This window comes from Vipera berus, assembly GCF_964194415.1.
Source record: "Vipera berus genome assembly, chromosome: 5".
Lineage (NCBI taxonomy): Eukaryota > Metazoa > Chordata > Lepidosauria > Squamata > Viperidae > Vipera > Vipera berus.
This window is the reverse complement of record NC_138207.1, coordinates 79,975,754-79,998,411: the sequence shown is the minus strand read 5'-3', so window position 1 is coordinate 79,998,411 and position 22,658 is coordinate 79,975,754. Positions and strand designations below refer to the sequence as shown.

General features: G+C 39.3%; 1 protein-coding gene across 1 annotated transcript in view; it reads left to right on the top strand.

The window, feature by feature from the left end:
- Window positions 1-22,658, top strand: part of PCDH15 (protocadherin related 15) — a gene marked incomplete at its 5' end in the record, with an annotated part of 435,974 nt that overhangs the window by 389,920 nt on the left and 23,396 nt on the right. Inside the window, 2 exons of the mRNA XM_081330024.1 lie at window positions 2,871-3,089; window positions 11,253-11,363. Coding sequence (XP_081186150.1) covers window positions 2,871-3,089; window positions 11,253-11,363 — 330 coding nt within the window. The remainder of the gene's footprint in view (window positions 1-2,870; window positions 3,090-11,252; window positions 11,364-22,658) is intronic.

Sequence of the window (22,658 nt, the reverse complement as noted above, 5' to 3'; positions counted from 1 at the left end):
GGGTGCTTTTTCAAAAGGTAACTGCAGTTTATTTTTCCTTGAAGATGTTTCGCTTCTCATCCAAGAAGCTTCTTGAGTTCTCTAAATTTTGTCCATTTTTTTAAACTTCCTTGCACAGTAATTATTAATATCAAAGCTATTTGACAGTGAGGTTCATTCCCACTACTACCACATCATATGGGTTTTTTTTAAAAAAAAATCACCATAAAGTTTCTCAAGATTATATACGGTAGGTAGTCCTTGACTTACAATCAGCCAAATCATGACTATTTGAAGTTACAAGGAAACCCCCAAAAAACTACTTATGACCCACTTTCAAACTTCTGATGCCAGCCTCCCTCCAGTCACATGACTGTATTTGGGCATTCCGCAACCAGCCCAATTTTATAGACCCTATGGTCATCTGACAATTTTACAATGGTTTTACCAGAAAGTGGCATTTATTTTCAGTTTCCAGCAAAAAAACAGCCCATAGCAAACAATGGGGTTAGTTAACCTATGCTGATTTACATAAGTATCACCACAAAAAAGTTGGTAAAAATGGATTTGGTCAAATGATGGCCTATTTTGTGACCATTACAGTTTATGTCTGTAATTGTCAGACTCCGTTACAGTTGTAAATCAAGGATTACCTGTCCTATACTATAGCTTACTTTTCAATTACAAAACATCCCAGTGAAAACTCAGTGATTACACCACAGGGTTTTTGTGGTCTCCTAAAGAAGATGTGAAATTGTCCGTGCAGGGTCTGCAACTACATGAATGAAGCAGATTTTGTATATGCTGTGGCTGCCATCTTTTGTATATGTTGTGGCTGCGTCCATACCAAATCACCTTTACTCAGAAAATAGCCTTAGCTGAAATCAGTAAAACCTATTCAATGAATACATATTTAATATTTCCAACAAAATTTCTCTAAAACTTTGCAAAAATTTTCTAAAATTTCAGTAAAAATTAGACTAAAAAAAACCATGTGCTGTAATTGGCGCCACCTTAACACTGAAAAAGTTAGAATGTGAGTGAGATTTGAATTTCCATATTTTCTTTTCATTCACATCTTCCTATGCTTTCTGATTTTAAGCAAGCCATTTTTTATCCAAACTATTATTGCCTGAAAATCAAAAGTGGAAATCACTTTTTTTAAAACAAACAAACAAACATTTAAACCTTTTGCCAAAGTTTTCCAAAATAGGTTGAGTGTGAGTTAAGAGAAGCATACGAATTAAAATGAAAGACACAGAAATCAAAATGGCAGCACAATGTGATCTAAGCACAATGTCCATTGTGCCACTGCTGCCACCATCTTGACCCTTGCTACCAAGATCAGGGGGACTCAGATTATTCCCCTCCCCACGTGACACAACAAGGTGTTCACTGGTAAGGCGAGGGAAAACCTTTTAAGAAAAAAAACCCTTGGAAAAGGAGCCAGTTCAACCAGTTCGATTGAATAGGCGTGTTGATTTAAGCTACTGATTGGAAATAGTGTTATAATTGTTAGACAGAAACTAGTTTTGTGTAATTCTTCAGTTCCATGCCATTCTAGATCATATTTAGCTGCTTCTTTGTACAAACTGAACTTGGAAAAGAAGCCTCTGATATTTATTGCACCTTCTTACCTATCTAGCAGCTCTAATTCATAAAGATGGTCAGCCGCGTTGGTATCTCAAGAACTTATAGCTGTCTTAACCTAGAGTTATCCATTATGGATCATGATAAGGGCAGCAAGTTATGGAAAACTGTCATGCCGTATCTGGTGATGGATGCTTAACCCACTAATAAAAAAAGGTTCATCCAGGATAAAACCTCCATTACTTTGTCTAATGTTTTTGGCCAGGTATACTTCCTGAAGAAAGAATTCCACTGATTTCTGTGTTTTTGTGTGTGTATCCATACATACACATACATATTTGTAGATATTCAGAATGACTGTATGTTGAGTGAAATTGTTTGCCAATGATATCCACATTGTGACCTGCATGGTGTGGGTTTTTTTTTTTTCATTCTCAGTACTAGGACAAAGGAACTATCAGAATTTTTTTAAAAAAATACTTAAATTATCCAAAGAGGGACAGCTTCTGAGACAGCTTCCTAAAATAAATTTAAAAGACCTTCATCTCATTTTGTACTTTATGTCACATTTCATCTGGAGTATAATAAGCACAGATAAGCTATAAAAACTGTAGAAATAGAGATTTGTAGATAAATTGCTTATAAAATTTTAAAGAGACAGTATTACAACTCCCCGAAGGACATTTCACTTTCTTAATTAGTATAAATGGCATTCAGTACATGCAAGCATTATGTAAGAGAACGTTTTTCACTTTTCATTGTACCTGAATTGGTCAGTTTAATTGACATTACTTACTTTGACTCATGTAATATAGAGCCTAATTGCAACAGTACACCAGTTTAGCTCTTTTTATTGTATTCGTGGTTGGTAACCTTGTCTCTGAACAGTTGGAGCAATTTTGTTCTAAAGCAATATAATCGCTTTTCACATTTTCAACATTATGATTCCAATAGATTTGTTCCAGGACTATTTTATACTCTTTTGTTCTATTGTCCCTGGTTTTTAAAAATTACCCATCATCTTCACTGCTGTTTGAGATGACCAGTGTGGTTTTGTTATGAAGCTGTGTCTATCATCACAGATGGCACACTGTAAACAACTCTACTGCCTTCAGTCAATTCAAATGAAAATCAGATCAAACAAAGCACAGAGAGAAGAGGAACCACGGTGGACAAATAAAAAGCTGGAAGGGGGAGGAGAAGACTATTAATACCTTTTAATATCGATTCAGCCTTTACAAAAGAATAGAGGTTAGCTTGATCTTACTGTTTTCTCTTGCTTTGATCTCTTAACACTGAAGATTCCTGGATGGCAAGCTTCTGGATATCAATAAAGAATTTCAACCATACCTTGGGCAAGGAGGACGTATTTTGGAAATAAGAACACCAGATGTGGTGGCCAATGTCAAAAAACAGGCACAAGCTGTGGGCTACACAGAAGGAGCCTTGCTGGCTCTGGCTGTCATCATCATTCTTTGCTGCATGCCTGCTATTTTAATAGTGATGGTCAGCTACAGACAGTAAGTATACAAGCACCCTTTATTCTGGTTTGCCTAGCACTTTTTATGTAGCAAAGATGGAAGTAGAAGGATTCAACAGAAGGTACTCACTGCTGAAACCCATAAACCTTATACAATTGTTTTAAAACAATGATTATTTTTTTTAAAAAAATGACAGTCTTCTCTGAGATGTTGGTTATCCTTGCACAGGATCACTTATGATTCTAGTGTTCTCATGTGATACCTCCTACAGTCTCGGGTAGGAGATTAGCAATCGTCATGAGATCTTGAGGGATTTGGTTTAATTTAAAAAGTAATTGCCAACCCAAGTCATGTGTGAGAGAGAACACCTTTTTAGGTGCCAACTCTTGTTTTTAGTTGTTCTTTTCAGTGAGCATCAATTATTCACATTAATTACACAAACAGATCTTACTGGGGGTTTTTCCCATTCCTTATACAGGTTGTCCTTAGTTTATGATGGCGATTGGGACTGGAATTGCTGTTACTAGGTGATGGGGTGCAACTTCATGTGACCTTGCTGTTTAGCAAAGGTAGTCCCAGTTGCTATCATTAACTTCCTGCAAGCTTCCCCATTGACTTTGCTTGTGGGAAGAATGCAGGGAAACATCAGGAATCATGTATCTGCAGCTAAGGGTCAAGTGTCCAAATCATAATCGTATAACTGGAGGGACTCTGCAATGGTAAGAATTTTGAAGTTTCGCCATTCAACACTGTCACAAGTTTGAATGGTCACTGAACAAAAGGATGTTAACTGAGGACAAGGGCTCTTGAATTATTTTGTTCAGTATGATATACAATCAAGATTGTCATGATTGAACTTCACTTATTTTAATGGGTTAGATTATTTGGTTGATTCAAACCAAACCATTTCCCTCCAGTTTCACTTCTTCCTTATTATGCCTCTTTGCACATGTTTATTTCAAAAGCATAAATATTATTGCTCTGTTAATGTAAAGACAGTATCTTAACCTGAATTTTGGGAATTATCTGATCATAAAAATTGAATACAGAGAAATGAAACGTACAACTGTTGACTAGAAGGAAGAAAAGGATAACAATTCCATATGAGAAGCACTGCAAAAGAATAAGCAAGATTTGAAATATGACAGCAGATACACTGAACCATCTCTCCCACCTGGCACAGGCAGGGCTTACTTACCACTACAAATGGGACCAAAATCTAAGTCATTGGGTGAAAAAAATCATCATATGTTCATTTCACTCAATGACTGCAATCTCAGCAGTCCAGGTTGCCATTGTTAAGCTATCTCACAGGTTGATGAGTGGACAATATCCTAGGTAAGGGACACATAGTGTTTCAGTGGGGTGGATGAGGCCTTAGGAGGTCTTGGGGCAGGCTGAGTACAAATTTGGGAGGGCCATGCTGTGGACAAGTCTCTCCATTCAGGGACTGAAAATCTTGCTTTGTTCTCTCAGAGAGGATTTTTAGCTGTAGAGTAGAGAGACTTGTCTACAGCACCCCCAACTAAGTCACAGCCTGCGCTGATCCTCCCAGGACGTCCTCCACCCCTCTGATGCACCTAACACCTTTAACATACTCCACTGTCCCCCTGCTCTGATGGGATTTCAGCAGGGAAGGTTTTCAGCTCCAGAGTTCTCCACAGCACCCAATCTCAACTCATGCTGCCCTCCCATAGCCTCCCACATTCTCCAAGACATGCTGTACTCCTTACCTTAACACACTGCCTATTTATTCTGCTTGGATTTTGGCAAGGAGGATTTTCAGGCCCTGACAAATCTATGTGCTCCAGAGCTGGAAATTCTCCCTGCTGAAATCCAAGCAGGATGGTGAGGCAGCATTGTACAGTAAGGAGTTCAGGGTGCCTCAGCAGGATGGGAGAGGTCCTGGGAAGCCTGGTGCAGGCTGTGCATGAGTTTATTCATTACAGGTATATGAATTGAAGGGTGGAGTGGTTCTGTGGACAAGCCTTTATATTCCATGACTGACAATCCTGATTGTTTTTCATCATTGATCTTTTTCAGCCAGCCCTCAGAAACTAAAGGAAATCCTTTTGGCAGATGGCAGCAGTTTGTGACATTTCCTGCCGGTTTTCCCATTGACTTTCTGGGGAAGCCAGCAAGAAAGATTGCAAATAGCAATCACATGATTGCAGGGCACTTGGCAATCACTCATAAGTGCAAATGGATTTCCAAGTACCCAGACTGCTATCATGTGACAGGCTGTAACTTTAGGCACAAATTCTAAGTCCATTCAGCAGCATTGTAATTTTGAATATTCATTGAATGAATGATCATGTCAAGGATTACATGTAGAGACTGTTGGTTATCTCTTATGACTGACATTCTGATGTAACAGTAAAGATTCAATTCCTAGCCAAGTTCATCCATGTGTTGCTTAGCAGATATGTCTTAGAAAGCCTGACAATAAAGAGACCCCCTAGAACATAAAGCTAGCTTTGACTACACATAGCTTACTCGCTAGCTATAGTTGCAAACCAGCATGTAATCAGTTGGGCTGCAGAGAACTGTTTTCATCCCATGCTGATTTTCTTATATGGGGCAAAGGCTTTGACAAAGCTTGTTCTGACTCAGCTCATTATATGCTATTTTTGAAGATTGCCATTATAACTAGTAGTACTTCTGCAAGACTTTTTCTTAATTGAAACATCTAAAGTAATTCATAGTAATCACCTGATGAAAAAGCCATAGTGAAGGCAGATTTTTTTTTCCAAAGGAATGTCAAAATCCTGAAAATTCTACTATTCTTCTCTATGGCCTTACTTAAATAATTTAAGAAATATGTCCATTTTTCTTCTATAGCTTTTCTTATGCCTTAATTGGCAACTAAAAATCCTAGCAAAATAACAGATGAAGTCTGCTACACAGTGGAAAAATTATACTTGAATAAACATAACCATCATTAGTGGTACCCGTAAACTAGAAGCATTCAGTTTGTAATAAAACATTTTTTTGATACAGTACATTGTAGCCTACTAATTCATTTAACATTCAATGAATTTTTCCAGGTTATTTTTAAAAAAGCTGTAAAGTTAAATGAATTTTCAATTGCTTATTTGCCCATGGGAATTAGTATTGTTGTAGTATTGTAGAAAAATAATGAAAAGGAAATATATCATTATATCCTATGTAGCAGTACCTTTGAAATTTCAATATTTTATAAATAAAGAAAATAATTATGAACAAAAGATAAATAAATTAATAATGGGTAGGCGGTATATTTAACACTTAATATTTTTCAGTATTTTACTTGTACACTGCCCAGAATCCCTCTATGGGGGAAATGGATGGTTTTTAAATTTAATAAATAAATATTTATAATAGACACATAGAAACAAAACTCAGAGATATCCCATTGTTTTAAAATTGTCTAAAATTGCCTGATTTAAAATCTGAAAGAAAAAAGCAAATACAGATTTGTATACAGTTTGTATGTGCTAAAATTTGTATACATGGAGATGTAAATGTAAGTGTATGAATGAATGACTATTATGGCCAGAGGCCAGAAACACAAATTATTTATTTATTTATTTATTTATTTATTTTATTACATTTATATACCGCCCTTTCTCGAAGGACTCAGGGCGGTTTACAGGGTGATTAAAAAACCAAAATACAAAAGTTAAAAACAAATTTAAAAGAAATTATATGTGTCCCTGTCTAAATAAAACCCCAATTAAAATATGATTAATCCTCAGCCTGGGCCAGAGAGCTCGAAGAGCCAGGTCTTCAGGCCCCGGCGGAATGAACGGAGGTCGGGGGCAGTCCTCAGCTCCACTGGCAGCTGGTTCCAAAGGGCAGGCGCCCCCACTGAGAAGGCCCTATCCCTGGGTGTTACCCGCCGGCAATCTCTTACCGGTGGCACCCTGAGAAGGCCCTCCCTGTGGGAGCGCACTGGACGAAGGGAACTTGATGCCGGCAGCAGGTGTTCCCTCAGATATCCCGGACCCAAGCCATTTAGGGCTTTATAGGTCATCACCAGCACCTTGAATCTCACCCGGAGGGCAACCGGAAGCCAATGCAGCTCGCGGAGTAGAGGTGTTACATGGGAGTATCGGGAAACCCCCATCACAACTCGCGCGGCCGCATTCTGCACCAGCTGAAGCCTCCGAGTGGTCTTCAAGGGCAGCCCCATGTAGAGAGCGTTGCAGTAGTCTGAACGGGAGGTCACGAGCGCATGAGTGACTGTGCGTAGGGCATCTCAGTCCAGATAGGGTCGCAACTGGCGCACCAGGCGAACCTGGGCAAAAGCCCCCCTGGTCACGGCTCCTATATGGTCTTCAAAATTGAGTCGTGAATCCAGGAGGACGCCCAAGTTGCGAGCCCTATCAACGGGGGGTAACACCTCACCCCCAATTGTTAACGATGGAATAACTTGGTCAACCTGAGATGCCGGTATGCACAGCCACTCAGTCTTGGCGGGATTGAGATGAAGCCTGTTTCTCCCCATCCAGACCTGGACCGCCTCCAGGCACCGGGACATCACGGCGAGGGCATCGCTGGGTTGGTTCGGGGTGGAAAGAAAATGTTGGGTATCATCAGCATACTGATGATACCCCACCCCGAAACCACGAATGATCTCACTCAGCGGCTTCATATAGATGTTGAACAGGAGGGGCGAGAGAACCGACCCCTGAGGAACTCCACAAATGAGAGGCCTCGGGGTGGATCTCTGCCCTCCCGTCAACACCGACTGCGAACGGCCCAGGAGATAGGAGGAGAACCACCGTAAAACGGTGCCTCCCACTCCCAACCCCCTGAGACGCCGCAGTAGGATACCATGGTCGATGGTATCAAAAGCCGCTGAGAGATCTAATAGGACCAGGACAGAGGAACAACCCCTGTCCCGAGCCCGCCAGAGATCATTCACCAGCGCGACCAATGCCGTCTCTGTGCTGTATCCGGGCCTGAAACCCGATTGGTACGGGTCCAGATAACTGAAAAGAATTTAAAAATTAATTAAATAAGTAGAATAATACAAGTAACTTGTAATAGAAGTTGATATAGAAGTGGGTTGTTACTGTGGGAGTCCTTCCACTACTTGATGTTTAATTTTCAGTTCTGCTACACGATATTACAATTTGAAAAAAGCCTAAATGTATGTGTAGGTGTGAACATTTTAATAAAACTTTGGTAGATGACATCATTGTCAGGAATATATGATCAGGTAGCTTCTGCTCACTCTGCAACTAACAGACAACTTCAGGCGTTGTCCACAGGGAATAACTTCCAGTGGAAGATTTTCAGATAAAGAATTGTGGTGAATAGCTATTATCAACCAGGGCAAAATACTAGGCAGATAGACTTATAGCAGATAGACTTATAGAAAGAAGCACATGACTATTTTATTTAGTCCCTGAGGCCAGACTATTTGGGACTAAGGTTTATTTATTTATAAAAATTTCACAAGAAATTTTCCTGACTTGTACATAGCAAAAAAAAAAGTATAAAAGCAAACACAGTCATAATAAATAGACACACAATAAATGTACACAAAATCTGATCAGCAACACAACCATCTCCCCTGAGACCCCAGGCCTCATGAGGGACTTCCCAAAAATAAGATCCACCTCCTTGGACCCACCAAGCATAGTTCCTGGAAAGACGGGGCTGTAGCATGCCTCTGTTGTTAGATCTGACTGGATGAGCAGATGTAATCAGGGAAAGAAAGTCCTTCAAATAATCTAGCCCCCTGCCATGGAGGGTTTTAAAAATCAAAACCAGCACCTGGGAAAGAAAGGAAAGGAAAGGATTTCCGGCAGATTTTACTCCACTGGTCATTACTGACTATAGGGGGCGTCACTTATTTCCATTTCAAAGGCCATGAGAAAGCACCATCTGAAGAGTGCCTTTTCCTCCCCACCAAAGTGGTACCTATTTATCTACTCGCATTTACATGTTTTCGAACATATGGGCAGGAGGCAGGCGAAGACGGGCACTTAAACCATTCTGAGACACTTGGGTCTCGAACCCAGGCTATAAGCTCAGTGTTTTTAACCACTGAGCCATCGCACCACCCTAGCAATAATGTTAATGCAACCAATCTGGCTCATTCCAGAAGTTTTCTTTTTCCCAATAATGTAAGATTCTTTTAGTTCACAACAACCTATCAGGTTACTCCTTTGTTAACACTTAGCTGCTGTTAGTTTTAATCTACTAAACCTGCATAAATCCATGTTTTAATAAAATAATCTCCCTTCTTTTTAGCTTGCCCCTAGAAGGTATATTATTTTGTGGCTCTTTCAAAGGAAGGGGGGCTTTTTGTAAGATGGTGGCTGGATAGCAGTTATCACAAAATTAATTGCAACTAAATGGCTATTTTTATTAGAGGTCACCTAATTAAAGATATCTTATTAATGTATTAAAATATCTCTAATGGGATATTGACTAATTGGTTAGTCATACCCAGTGCTTTTTTTGTAAAAGAAAAAGGTGCCGGAACTCACACATGTCATACAGCCCACCCAGTGGCATAGCGTGGGGGGTGCAGGGGGGGCCGGCCGCACCGGGCGCAACATCTGGGGGGGCGCGCTCGCACTGAGCTGCTCAGGGAGCCCCAAGGGCTGCACAGAGTCGGCTTGGCTCCGCTCTCGAGCTGCTCTTTCTTGCAAAGCGAAACGAGTCCGGCAGGTGAGATGGGCGGCCACATAAACTGAATAAAATAAATAGAAGCGCCCAACTCTCCGCCCAGGCTCAGGCCAACCGCAAGCGCCCCGCAGGCGCCCCGGCAGGCTTGGCCGAGCGAAGACGGACCCGCCGGCCGGCTGGCCTAGCTTCGTGCGCATGCGTGGCTTTATTTAGCGGGGCTCACGTGCGAGCTTGAATGCAGCGGCTCTTGCAGGTCGGAGCCCCGCCCAGCCGCCCTCGAGAGGGACCCGGAAGCATCCCGCATGCGCGCGACTCTTCTTGGAAAGTCTACGCCGCTGCGGGGCGCGTCTTTTCGGCGGTGCCATGACGTCACCGGGTTAGGGGGCGCAAATTGCCCCGGGTGCTGACAACCCACGCTACGCCACTGAGCCCACCTTGCCTACCCTACAAGGTTCCATCCAAAAAAGGTGCCGGAACTCCGTTCTGAGCGTTCTATGAGAAAAAAAGCCCTGGTCATACCAATTAAAGATTGAGGATGTGACCCTGAAAATGGGTTCTGCAGGATATAAAGTTTATAAGAATTTTCTGAATTATTTTTCTATGTGAATCTCACTGTTTATTCTCTTATTTCTGTTTTACCATTCTGCATTACAAAACAGATTTAAAGAGTAAGTATATTATTTTTAAACTTTATTTGCCTTGTGTATGAATATGCAAAAATTTAGCCTTTGTTTGTGTACAATGATTTCAAAAAGAAGGATATGCGTGGATCAGTAGGACAGTACATAATGATTGAAGAGAGTAATGCTTTCCCAAAACAAGGTTAGGAGATTAGAAGTGTGCTAAAATCTTAGATTTTTTTTTTGCCACCTAACAAAGATGATTGTCCCTTTACATGTTTTAATATCTAATGCAATTTAATTCTAAGAAAAAAAGCTTCCTAAATTATAATATTAAAATTGATCAGTTTATGTTCACATTGTAAAACTATAAGTAAATTTCAGTTAAATAAACTTGACATTGAAAATGTGCTTGAAACATGGGTGTTTGTGCTAGATAAAAAAATGTCATTTTTATGTGAAAGGTAGAATCATAAACTTGATTAGGGAGACAAATGGAAAACGCAGGCTAATTGTATATTGGTTTAAAATCCCAGAATATTAACCTAATGCTAGTAAATCTGTTAATTTAGTAGTAACTTTGAGATAATCTAGTTTTATCTACTGTATAATCCCAGCATGTTTTTTTTCTTTCTTTGGCATTGATATTAAGAAAATGGGGGGGGTGGTAAAATCAATATTAAATATCCCAGTTATTTTAGAAAACTGGAGCTTTTCCAGAACGTTGTAATCAAATCATGCACAAAAACACTTTTGCAATATTCCATTGTAAGAGAACTGAGTATATCAAGAAGCCAGATTTGATTCTGTTTGCAATATGTTCAAATACTTAGCATTAGCATCAATTACCAGTGAAAAGCTCTAATGAATTCTCCACTTGGCTATTTCTACCAATGTGAGCGTCTTTGATTCTCTTCAAATCTCTTCACTTTTTCCCCATGCGATTTCACCAAAGGAGACAAGCTGAATGTGCAAAGACAGCTCGCATCCAGATGGCCTTACCAGCTGGCAAATCAGCAAGCATCCCTGCCAATAATCTCTACGAGGAACTGGGTGACAGCACCATGTAAGTTTTCAATGAAATTTAAAATGCTAATAACGCAGGGTGTAATTTTGATAGTTTAGAAATTACAGTCATCATGGCTAAGCAAATTAATATATAATCTTATAAATATCAACCGCATGGTGGTGAACATCACGGGGGGGGGGGGAATTCTGCGTTTATTGAAGGAGGATAAAGAAATGGTAATTGTGTAAGCAGAAGCATGTAGGTAAATTTTGGAACACACAAGAGAATTACGACAAGCATTACTATCAATTTGGTATACCAAGTAGAGATCATCTACTGTATGTACTAAATATATTTCAGAAACTTTTATATATTTTTTACATATTTTAATATATGCATATTGATTATTGATATGAATTAGATAGTTTGTCAGGTTCAGCATGCACCTTCTTGAACACATGAATTCTGTTTAGAGCATAGGGAAGGCTGGGAGTTGAAGTCCACAAGTCATAAAAGGGCCAGGTTTGAAGACCCCTCCACTAGAATATAAATTGAAGCAAACCCCACTCCCTACTAGCATTGATGATGTTACATAGTTTGGGTAATGAAACATATGCAAGAAAACAACCAAGCTCAGAGAGCACCAAGGACCCCAGCGATAAATATTCTCCTCTGTCGCTATGGTAATAAACTTCTAGTGGCTTGCCCTCTCAGTGTTGGTGGGAATGGTCTTGAAGCTTCTTTGGTTGAGCTGTTTACTGTTAGCTTATTTGGCTAATGTCTCAAAGATGCTTTCAAAAGACAACAGGACTTTCTTGGCTTTTTCTTGGAAAACATTTAATTCTCATCCACGATCAAGGGGAAAAAATCAAGAAAGTCCAGTTACCTTTTGAAAGCACCTTTGGGACAACCATGACCTCGATGATTGAGAATCTTTATAAACATTTATTTGACTAATCATCACCATCCTATAGCCATTTGAGACTTGCACACACTTCTATCCAAAGCTAGTGAGTCCTTCGGGAAAGGGCGGTATACAAATAAAATTATTATAAATTATTATTATAGTGTTATTCAAATTCTGACAAAATGTCTTGAATGCAAGTTTTTTCTGGTAGTTGGATGTTGTGTCAAGATGTTCAAATGCCACATATGAATCGGAAGGAGTACATATTCAAACTTTTGCATGCAACATGAGCCAAAAAGGCAGATTATTCCACAGGTGGAAACTTGAATAGTATTTTCAACGTGTACAAAAACTTTATACTCACAGCAGAGATTCCAGCTGAGTGCTAATCAAGCTCCATTGGGTCAGGCTGCCTCAGGAAATGGATAGAGCTGCCTTTAGTAATTGGACTTTTTTTAAAAAAAATCCATTGAAGGGAGGGATACAGAAGGTATAGAGAAACCCTTTTGATTAAAACATGTTTACTTAAATGTACCATAGCAAAACAATCTTTTGGAAAAATAACATTTTATTATGTATTTCACCATGCATTTTAACTGTTTAAAGCCAATACTTAATAATGCCTGAAAATGTAAGCAATGCGTGCTCTGAAGACAATATCTCTTTTCTTTTACTTTTCTAATTTCCGTGGGGCTCTCATTCTGTTTTCAGTTGAAATCTGTGTTGTGAATTACACAAAGCTTCTACAGATAGCATTTTGAAATTAAATTTATTTTTCTTTTCTTCTTATTTGCCTTTGGACGTGAAAGGCATCAGTAAGTAAACTGTCATAGTGGTGGCTAATACAATAGCAAATGGAAATAGCTGTGTGTGTTTTAAAATAAATAGTGATTCTATTTTTATTTATTTATTTATTTATAATGAGACTTGTATTTTTCTAGTATGTAGTACCTAGATTTTATTCAGTACTCTCCAAAGGAAACTAGATATAAAACATTAAAAGCAGTGTGACCAAAGATCAATAACTTACAGCAAATAGATTTGAGGCCCTTCAAGTTATTGGTGTTAATGACATTTCTCTACAATCAAAAAAAAGTTACAATCCGAAAACCTTTCATTTATCAAAGGTCTCATTAACATCTGTAAGAATAAGCTCAGTTAAACAACTTAAGCTTTGCAATTATACCTTTATTTTGTTCTCATACCTGCAATTAAGCTATGCTAAATTCACACTGAACAAGTAGAGGAGACAGACATGGTTGACCAACCACTGTTCCTAAAAGTATTTTCTAGGAAAAGCCGCTTAATGGACTAACTATGATTTCCATTTTAAAAAGGTTTTATGTCCTCACAAATGACCCCAAATAGAAAGAACAGTTAGAAATTAAGAACAAGAATTTTTTTTGAAAAGGCCTAGACGGTCTTGAGCAATGGAATTAAACTAAAATTTATAGAGTCACAACTGGTGATAAAAAATGAAAAGCACATGTATAGGATTGGGGAGAGCTAAGCTGGCAGGCAGTAATGGATTTGAAAAGGATTCTAATTGATCACAAGAGTTGACAGGATCATGCAACTGCTAAAGCGGCAAACACCTATTTAGACAATATTAACAAGAACATGGGATCCATATCATTAGAAGTCTCACTCTTGATTGGGTCTCATTTGGAATGCTGGCTATAGTTTGGAGTGTGGCACAATCCCCTTTTAAATGGACAAACTGGAGTGAAATCAGAGGAGAACTACAAAGATGAGGAGGGGACGAAAAATTTAACCTCCAAAGAGAAGTTTGAGGGGAGTTTTTCCCCCAGTCTTCACATGTCTAATAGTTGTCATATTTCTCTTCATTGGAGGTCATCAAAGAGATGGTTAGCCATCTGTCTGAAATACTTTAGCAGATCTTGGCTCTTTCCATGGGGATGGATCAGGTGACCGGAGGTGTCTTCCATCTCTATAATTCTATGAAAAACACAAGTGCAATTGGGATATGACCAAAAATGTACTTTCTGTAATGTTTTGTCCCTCCAGCAATATTAACTATAAGTAATTGTTAGACAGAGAAATCTGATCCTATTTCACATGTGGACTGCAGACTTGCATCCTATAATATTATAATTCGCTTATTATACCCTTTCCCCCAGTGATGTGGTAAAATAACTTCCTGTGATTTAGTAGCTTAATTCATATAGATTAATTACACTAGATCTAGATTCTTAGATAACCTAGAAGAACATAGACTTTTTATTCCTTTTCTGTTTCATATTCACTGCATTCATGTTGTTTTTCTCATGCATGCTTTCTCATTTGTCATTATTTTCTTTCCTTTCAAGTCTTTTACTTCTATACCGTTTTCAACAATGCAGGAGAAAAAATATATTGTTAGATGGAGGAGACCGTCAGAGAGCTATTAGCAACTTTGCTTCTCGTGCAATTGAGGCCCACAAGCGGTCTAATATCAGAGGAACATTGAAAAATAATTTTCCCAAATCTGCAAGCAATATTACATTTTTATCTGATGAGACTCCCTTAACTATTCAAAACCCTCTCTACGCTGAGGGTGCATTGCATAGTTCCACTTCTGAGTTGTTACAGGAAAGCAAATACGTTGTACCCCATTTTTTTCATAGAAAGTCAGCTTTGAAAAATGTTCTATTGAGTGGCACTTTGAAAGACATTGAGCGAGCATGGACTTTACCAAGTCAGCTTACCAGGAAAAATATTTTGCTCATTATGGACCCAATTCAATGGGACCAGGAGAAAAACAGAGTAAAGAATGAAAAGATTGGAATCCATCAAAGAAGATCCGATAGAAGCAGTTTAATCTTGAAGACCAACACTGGCACAAGGACATCAGTTAGAGAGAAAGCAAGGCAATTTGAGCAGCAGGCTCTGCAAGAAATGCAACAAATGAAATGCCAAGATAAGAAAACTGGGCTTTCCCTGGCAAGCAGCACCTGTGTTCAGGATGAAGAGCAAACAGTAGAACCAACTTCTGAATGTTTTCTTCCATCTTCAGGATCTCCTTCACTTTCTTTTTCTTCATTACAAGCATGTTCTGAGGTGACTGAACTCAGAACATCAACAGCACCATCCATTGCCATCACTCACCATGATCTACCTGAACAGTTATCCCCTCTACCAAGTCATACAGTAACTCCTCCCCCTTTTAACATCAAAATATCTGAGGATGAAACAAAAAGCATTCAAGACCCACCAAAACCTCCTCTTCCACTTCCACCTCCTTCTCCTTCCCCTCCACTGCTTCCTCCTCCCTCATTATCACTTCCCTGCCCTGCCCCTCAAAGGCTTTCCTTGCCTTCCTCACCCATTCAAAGCACCCAACTCCTACAAGTCAAAAAATGTACTAAATCAGCTTCCAAGCAAACCATGGTATCATCACAGGCAGACCCTGGTGATTCTTCTCGCAAGCAACTTAAGGGAATTCTTAAAAATATTCATAACTTAGCAGACATTGAAAAATCAGTGGCCAATATGTACGGCCAGATAAATAAAAATTACATTCTGCCTAAAGACGTAGACAAGGCAAAGCCAATAACAGATATTGAAATTGTAGCTGAAGCTGATGAGTGTAACCAACAGAATGGTAATTTGAGCACTTTAGCGGAGGAACATGAAAAGCAATTCCCATCTCAGGCAACTGCCCTATGACAGTCCTGAGTGATTTTTATGCCGAGTACATCATGCATTCCATACATCCTAGACCCAATCAGAATGTTTCTTTTTCTCTCTCCTTCACTTCACTGTCTGCTAATCAATAATACTGCTATTCTTGAGGTGATCTACAATTTCATATTCTAATGGTCAATTGCAGTGCTTTTTTTGTAAAAGAAAAAGGTTCCGGAACTCACACATGTCATACAACCCGCCTTGCCTACCATACAAGGTTCCATCCAAAAAAGGTGCCGGAACTCCGTTCTGAGCGTTCTATGACAAAAAAAGCCCTGGTTAATTGTTCATTTCTTAGATGGCTGGTCTATGTTAAAGGGGAAAATGAGACATTACAATTCTAAGAGCCAGAAGTGCATTTTAGCAATTAGGATGCTAAATATCAAAGGGATATTTAATTTGGTCAAAATGAATTGTCTCCAGAGAAAAATTATTATGAATAAAGGAGAATATTTGCAGCTCAGGGTTGAGATGAGGGATCCTTGTTTCTCTCTGAGCCTGGTTGTTCTCTTGCAGATGTTTCATTATGCAAACTAGGTAACATCCTCAATGCTATTAGCTCTAATGATGTTACCTAGTTTGAGTAACGAAATGTCTGGAAGAAAACAACCAGGTTGTTATGGTCTATAGCAGGGGTAGGCAACCTTGGCTCTTTTATGACTCGTGGACTTTGAAGTCCACGAGTCATAAAAGAGCCAAGGTTGCCTACCCCTGGTCTATAGGAAAGGAATATATGGTTAAGTTCTCTGGTTAACTTTAATTTTTCACTGAAAAGCGTGGTTGGATGTCATCGGAAAACAAATGATAATGACAACAAGCAGATTATGCAAAAAGAAAAGAATACAATTTATGCAATAATATATCATCTTTTTTCTGTAAACTGGAGTGATTTGTGCCATAGCAACAGGTTTATAGCTTTGATGATTTTTCTATTTATAATTCTCCCTGTTCTCCCTCCTGTTATCCCAGCATGCCTTTTATTACTTCTTTATATACTTACACTGCATATTCTAAGTGTTAACTTTTGTAATATATTTTCTGTAAAAATCCTTTTTTTACAAAAAAAAACCCTATTAAAAATACATTTCTCTCTACTGCATGCTACCTTGCTAAGCACATTTCTTTTATCATTTCTTTCAGCTTGTCAAAACTAATAAATGATTTGAATAATTACTACAAAAAAGAGGAAATTGTAAGCGCAAGTATTTCCCCAAAGCCCACACTTAGCAAGATTGTGGCTTTTAAACCTAAACAAAAACTATCAGCAGGATTAACATTCTATTTTTATTAAATTAGCTGCTTGTTCTAGTGCAGGGGTAGGCAGCCTTGGCTCTTTTATGACTCATGGACTTCGACTTCCAGAATTCCTGAGCCAGCCGTTCTAGTGGAAGTAGGTTTGTTCACAGTAGAAGTGGGTTAGAGGGGAAAAAAATATTTGAGCCAAGGGCCAAGAAGAAATAATATACAGGTAGTCCTCAATTTATGACCACAATTGAGCCCAACATTTCTGTTGCTAAGAAAGACAGTTGTTAAATGAGTTTTATGATCTTTCTTCCCACAATTATTAAGGGAATCGCTGCAATTGTTAAGTTAGTAACATGGTTGCTAAGTGAATCTGGCTTCCCCATGGACTTTGTTTGTCAGGAGGTCGCAAAAGGTGATTGCTTGACCCTGGGACACAGCAACTGTCATAAATATGGCTCAGTTGCCAAGCATCTAAATTGTGATCATGTGACCATGGGGATGCTGCAACAGTCATAAGTGTGACAAATGATCATAAATCTCTTTTTTTCAGTGCCATTGTAACTTGGAATGGTTACTAAACAAACTGTTGTAGTTGAGGAATGCCTGTAGTGAAGAACAGACATGTCAAACTCGCGACGTCGTATGACGTATTGGAGCTTTTTCTCTATTGCCGGCAATGGGGTGGGTGCGGTTTCCTGATGACGCATCCGTCCCGCAAGCTGGCAGTTTGACACCCTTGCCATTGAAGATCCAGCTTCAAAACTTTTGCCATTTGGTTAGGTTCAAAACAATCATGAAGGGAATAGGTAAAGGTAAAGGTTTCCCCGCACACGCGTGCTAGTCGTTTCCAACTCTAGGGGCCGGTGCTGATCTCCGTTTCAAAGCTGAAGAACCAGCGCTTGTCCGAGGACATCTCCGTGGTCATGTGGCCAGCATGACTAGACACCAAAGGCGCACGGAACGCTGTTACCTTCCCACCGTAGTGGTCCCTATTTTTCTACTTGCATTTTTTACGTGCTTTCGAACTGCTAGGTTGGCAGAAGCTGGGACGAGTAACAGGCGCTCACTCTGTTACGCAGCACTCGGGATTCGACCCGCCAAACTGCCGATCTTCTGATTGACAAGCTCAGCGTCCTAACCCACTGAGCCACCGCGTCCCTATGAAGGGAATAATAATATATAATTATTATTTTGTTAGAATTGGTGGAAAAGAAAGATAAATAACTGTTTTGTTTCCTTCCCCACATATATAATCATGAGTAAATACAATGTCACACACACACACACGCATGCACAAAAGTTTCTATTAACCACAAATAAAGAAAGAAGGGTACTTGGAATAGGAGTTTAATGGGAGCAATAGCCTAAAATAACTGAAGAACATTGTATTTTTTTCTCTCTCTATGGCTTAGGAAATGGGTAGATTCCATGAAGAAAACTGATGGACAAAAAAGGTTAAGCGTTTTTCCCAGTTATCCATCACCCTATTTGAACCCTTTGAGAGCACTATGACCCCAATATAATAATTTAAAAAATCTATTTTGTGACATCAACTTTGTGTCCTTAGCTCACTATATTTCTTCCCCATCCCCTCCGATTCTTAGTATAAAAACACCCTAGGCCTATTTCAGAAATATGTATAATTATTTTTTGCAAACCGAGCATTTGAGGTAGACATTAAAAGCTTAAAATCAGTTTTCTCAGCTAATATTATCCATCACCAACAGGTAAGAAATCATAGATATCCTATAGTTAAAGGTCTCAAAATAGCTGGTTTCTCTTTGCTGGTTGACTTTTTCTTTAGCAACACAACAGTGAGTGACTTGATCAAAAGTTAGTTCTCCAAAAGCCACTTTCTGTCAACTTCATCACCTGAGTTCTGCTGTTACACTAGAAATGTCTGTGCCTAAGAAAATTCACCTTCCTATATAGGAAAATTCCTATATAGGATTGCCTGTTCCACATATAACCACTGGTTGTTGTTTGGCTTTCTTCTGCATAGTTAAAAAAAGGTAAAGGTTCCCCCGCACATGCGTGCTAGTCGTTTCCAACTCTAGGGGCCGGTTCTCATCTCCGTTTCAAAGCCGAAGAGCCAGCGCTTGTCCAAGGACGTCTCCGTGGTCATGTGGCCGGCATGACTAGATGCCAAAGGTGCACAGAACGCTGTTACCTTCCCACCATAGTGGTCCCTATTTTTCTACTTGCATTTTTACGTGCTTTCGAACTGCTAGGTTGGCAGAAGCTGGGACGAGTAACAGGCACTCACTCTGTTACGCGGCACTCGGGATTTGACCTGCCAAACTGCCGACCTTCTGATCGACAAGCTCAGCGTCCTAACCCACTGAGCAAATTCATTCATTCATTTGTTCATTCATTCATTCAACATACCAATGTATATGGCTGCCATCATAAGTAACTGGGGGAAGGGGGGGGCTAATGAGTATACAAACAGAAATCTTTAAAAAATATTTTCTAAAGGAATAAAAGATGCCTTTTAAAAACTCCACGTAAACAGATACATCCTGTTGAATCAGGTTTTTGAGGTCTTCTGAAAGGCCAACAGGGTTGAAGCCAACCATACTCCAGCAGATAGGCTATTCCACCTGGCAGACTGATAGATACACTATGTCTCCCAAATGCCATATGTTTCAACAGTGTCACTTATGCTGGCTGTTTTTTTGTTGTTGTTGTTGTTGATTTTTATTTATTGAACACATTTATATGAGCTGCCCAATTCACACATGGTTGATGGTGGACTCCTGGGTGTTAGTTGTTCTCTTCACGTCTTCAGGTATTCAGTTTTCGTAGGCCTGAAATCAGAGCCGGGACTCAGAGTTGGCTCAGCAGTACATGACCACTATAGATTTGATCCGGGTTGTCAATGGTCTGACTTATTTGAGGGAAGGTGTTGGATCTGCTATTTGGCTTGGAGCAACTGAATAAAGTGGGGGATACAGTCCCCAGTCTCTTGTCATTGACAGATTGCTCTTGCTAACTCTGTGGTCTGTCTCAAGTGCCTGAATAGACCTGGTTGGGTTCCAGAGGCAATGTGGGCAGTTTTTGAATCTCTACTGCAGGCTTTGACCAAAACCTTAGTTATTGCCTGGAATGAGTGGGTGTTGGTGCTTTGGATGAGATTGCCCCTATGCAAATTTTTATATGCATGGATGTTGGAGGGTCCTGATTTACAGATGAATGCAGGAGGTGAAATGATCAACAGGTGCCTAGAGCATGACTGAAGGAAAAGAAAGAGCAAATTTAATTAAACACAGGTAAGAACTTGATTAGGGATTTGTTTATAGTGATGAGAACAATGAAATGTATGTATTCCTCCACTCTTACCATGTCCTCAGAAATCTGGCTAGTGGCTCTGTCTTTGCTAGATAAAGTCTCTAAAAATCACTTGGGATTGAATTCTGGCTGTGCAAGTCCCAGGGAATTGATTAAGGCACAGGCTTGCTAAATAATTTGGGGAGAGCTTGAGTCTGCTAGTCCTGAGGAAATGGACCAAGTTCTTTAGGCAGGGGTGAATACCTCTTTACAGAAGGGGATGGTGACACCTGCTTTGAAGGAAGTGGTGTTTCTTCCTCTTTCAACAAACATTGCCAGATCCAGCAGTAATAGATACTTTTCCTCCAGTCTTCCTAACCTTTTTAAGGAAGGAGGTTGTTGTTCAGAAGGTGATAGGCTTAAAGTTCTGAGAGCTGTAGAGGAAACAGTTGGGCTCGTTTCAAGTTGGTTTCAGTCTGAGATATCCTGAGATATTTGTAAGCTAGGTATATTTATGAATAATTACTGGTAGCCATGGACAGATGATTCTGGTCTTCCTTGATCTGATGTTTTTGAAACCGTCAATCATGTAACTTTCTGAAACAGCTTAGGGCACGGGTGTCAAACTCACCACGTCACATGACATGTGACGTATCGCGACTTTCCCCCCATTGCTGGAGCTGGGGTGGGCGCGGTTTTGGCATGATGGATCCGTCCCTGTGGGCTGGCAGTTTGACACCTCTGGCTTAGGGGATTTGGGGTGGCCGGGTGGAGACTTTTCTTTGATCGACTGATCTTTGATCGATTGGATCCAAAATAGGCATTCTCTGCCGGCATGAGTAGGATACGCTGGTCCAAGCAGCACAAGGTTGTTCATAAGGTCTTTAAGATCTTTAAAGATCATAATCAACACCTTGAGCTGCACTACGAACGGTTTTACTTTTACCTCAGCTCACAATTAGCTCCTGAGATACTTTTATTACTCTGAAAAATGATGATGATAATGATAATAATAATTTATTATTAAACTTGTATGACGCTCGACTCAATGATTCTGGGCAACTCACAACAAACAAAGAAATTACAATCAAATCAATAAAACATTAGAAATAAAGATAAAAGATGAGTAGGATACGCTGGTCCAAGCAGCACAAGGTTGTTCATAAGGTCTTTAAGATCTTTAAAGATCATAATCAACACCTTGAGCTGCACTACGAAAGGTTTTACTTTTACCTCAGCTCACAATTAGCTCCTGAGGTACTTTTATTACTCTGAAAAATGATGATGATAATGATAATAATAATTTATTATTAAACTTGTATGACGCTCGACTCTCAATGATTCTGGGCAACTCACAACAAACAGAAATTACAATCAAATCAATAAAACATTAGAAATAAAGATAAAAGATGAGTAGGATACGCTGGTCCAAGCAGCACAAGGTTGTTCATAAGGTCTTTAAGATCTTTAAAGATCATAATCAACACCTTGAGCTGCACTACGAAAGGTTTTACTTTTACCTCAGCTCACAATTAGCTCCTGAGATACTTTTATTACTCTGAAAAATGATGATGATAATGATAATAATAATTTATTATTAAACTTGTATGACGCTCGACTCTCAATGATTCTGGGCAACTCACAACAAACAAAGAAATTACAATCAAATCAATAAAACATTAGAAATAAAGATAAAAGATGGCAACCACGATGAAGCAAGGAGCCTTCCTCTTCTTCCCAAACAGCGCAGTCTTCATCGGTCTTCTAAACAACAGCAGAGCAAGAGACATAGAAGTACAGCTTTAACTTCCTTTATTATTTAGTTTATAATTTGACTTTATTTGTATATATTGAGGGCAGCTTATTATAACAATATCTGGCCCAAGCGAGCCATTCTTCTTTTTTCCTCTTTCAACTTAAGACATTTCCCCAAAAGAGAGTTTAAAAACAAAAAAAGTGTACAATCTATGTTTAATTTCAGCATTAAATACAAAATCATTTTTCACATACCAGTACATCCTAATCACACTTTCTGTTGCTTTTGGTTTTGCATTTTTATACTATTTTAAATTACTAGGTTTGGACACATACATACACACTGCTTTTTCTTTAGTCAAAAATTCTTTCCCTATCTTACATGGGGGCATTTCTGTCTAAATGTTGAATCTTACACAATGAAAATTTATTTATTTATTTATTTAATTTAATTATTTATATACCGCCCTTCTCCCGAAGGACTCAGG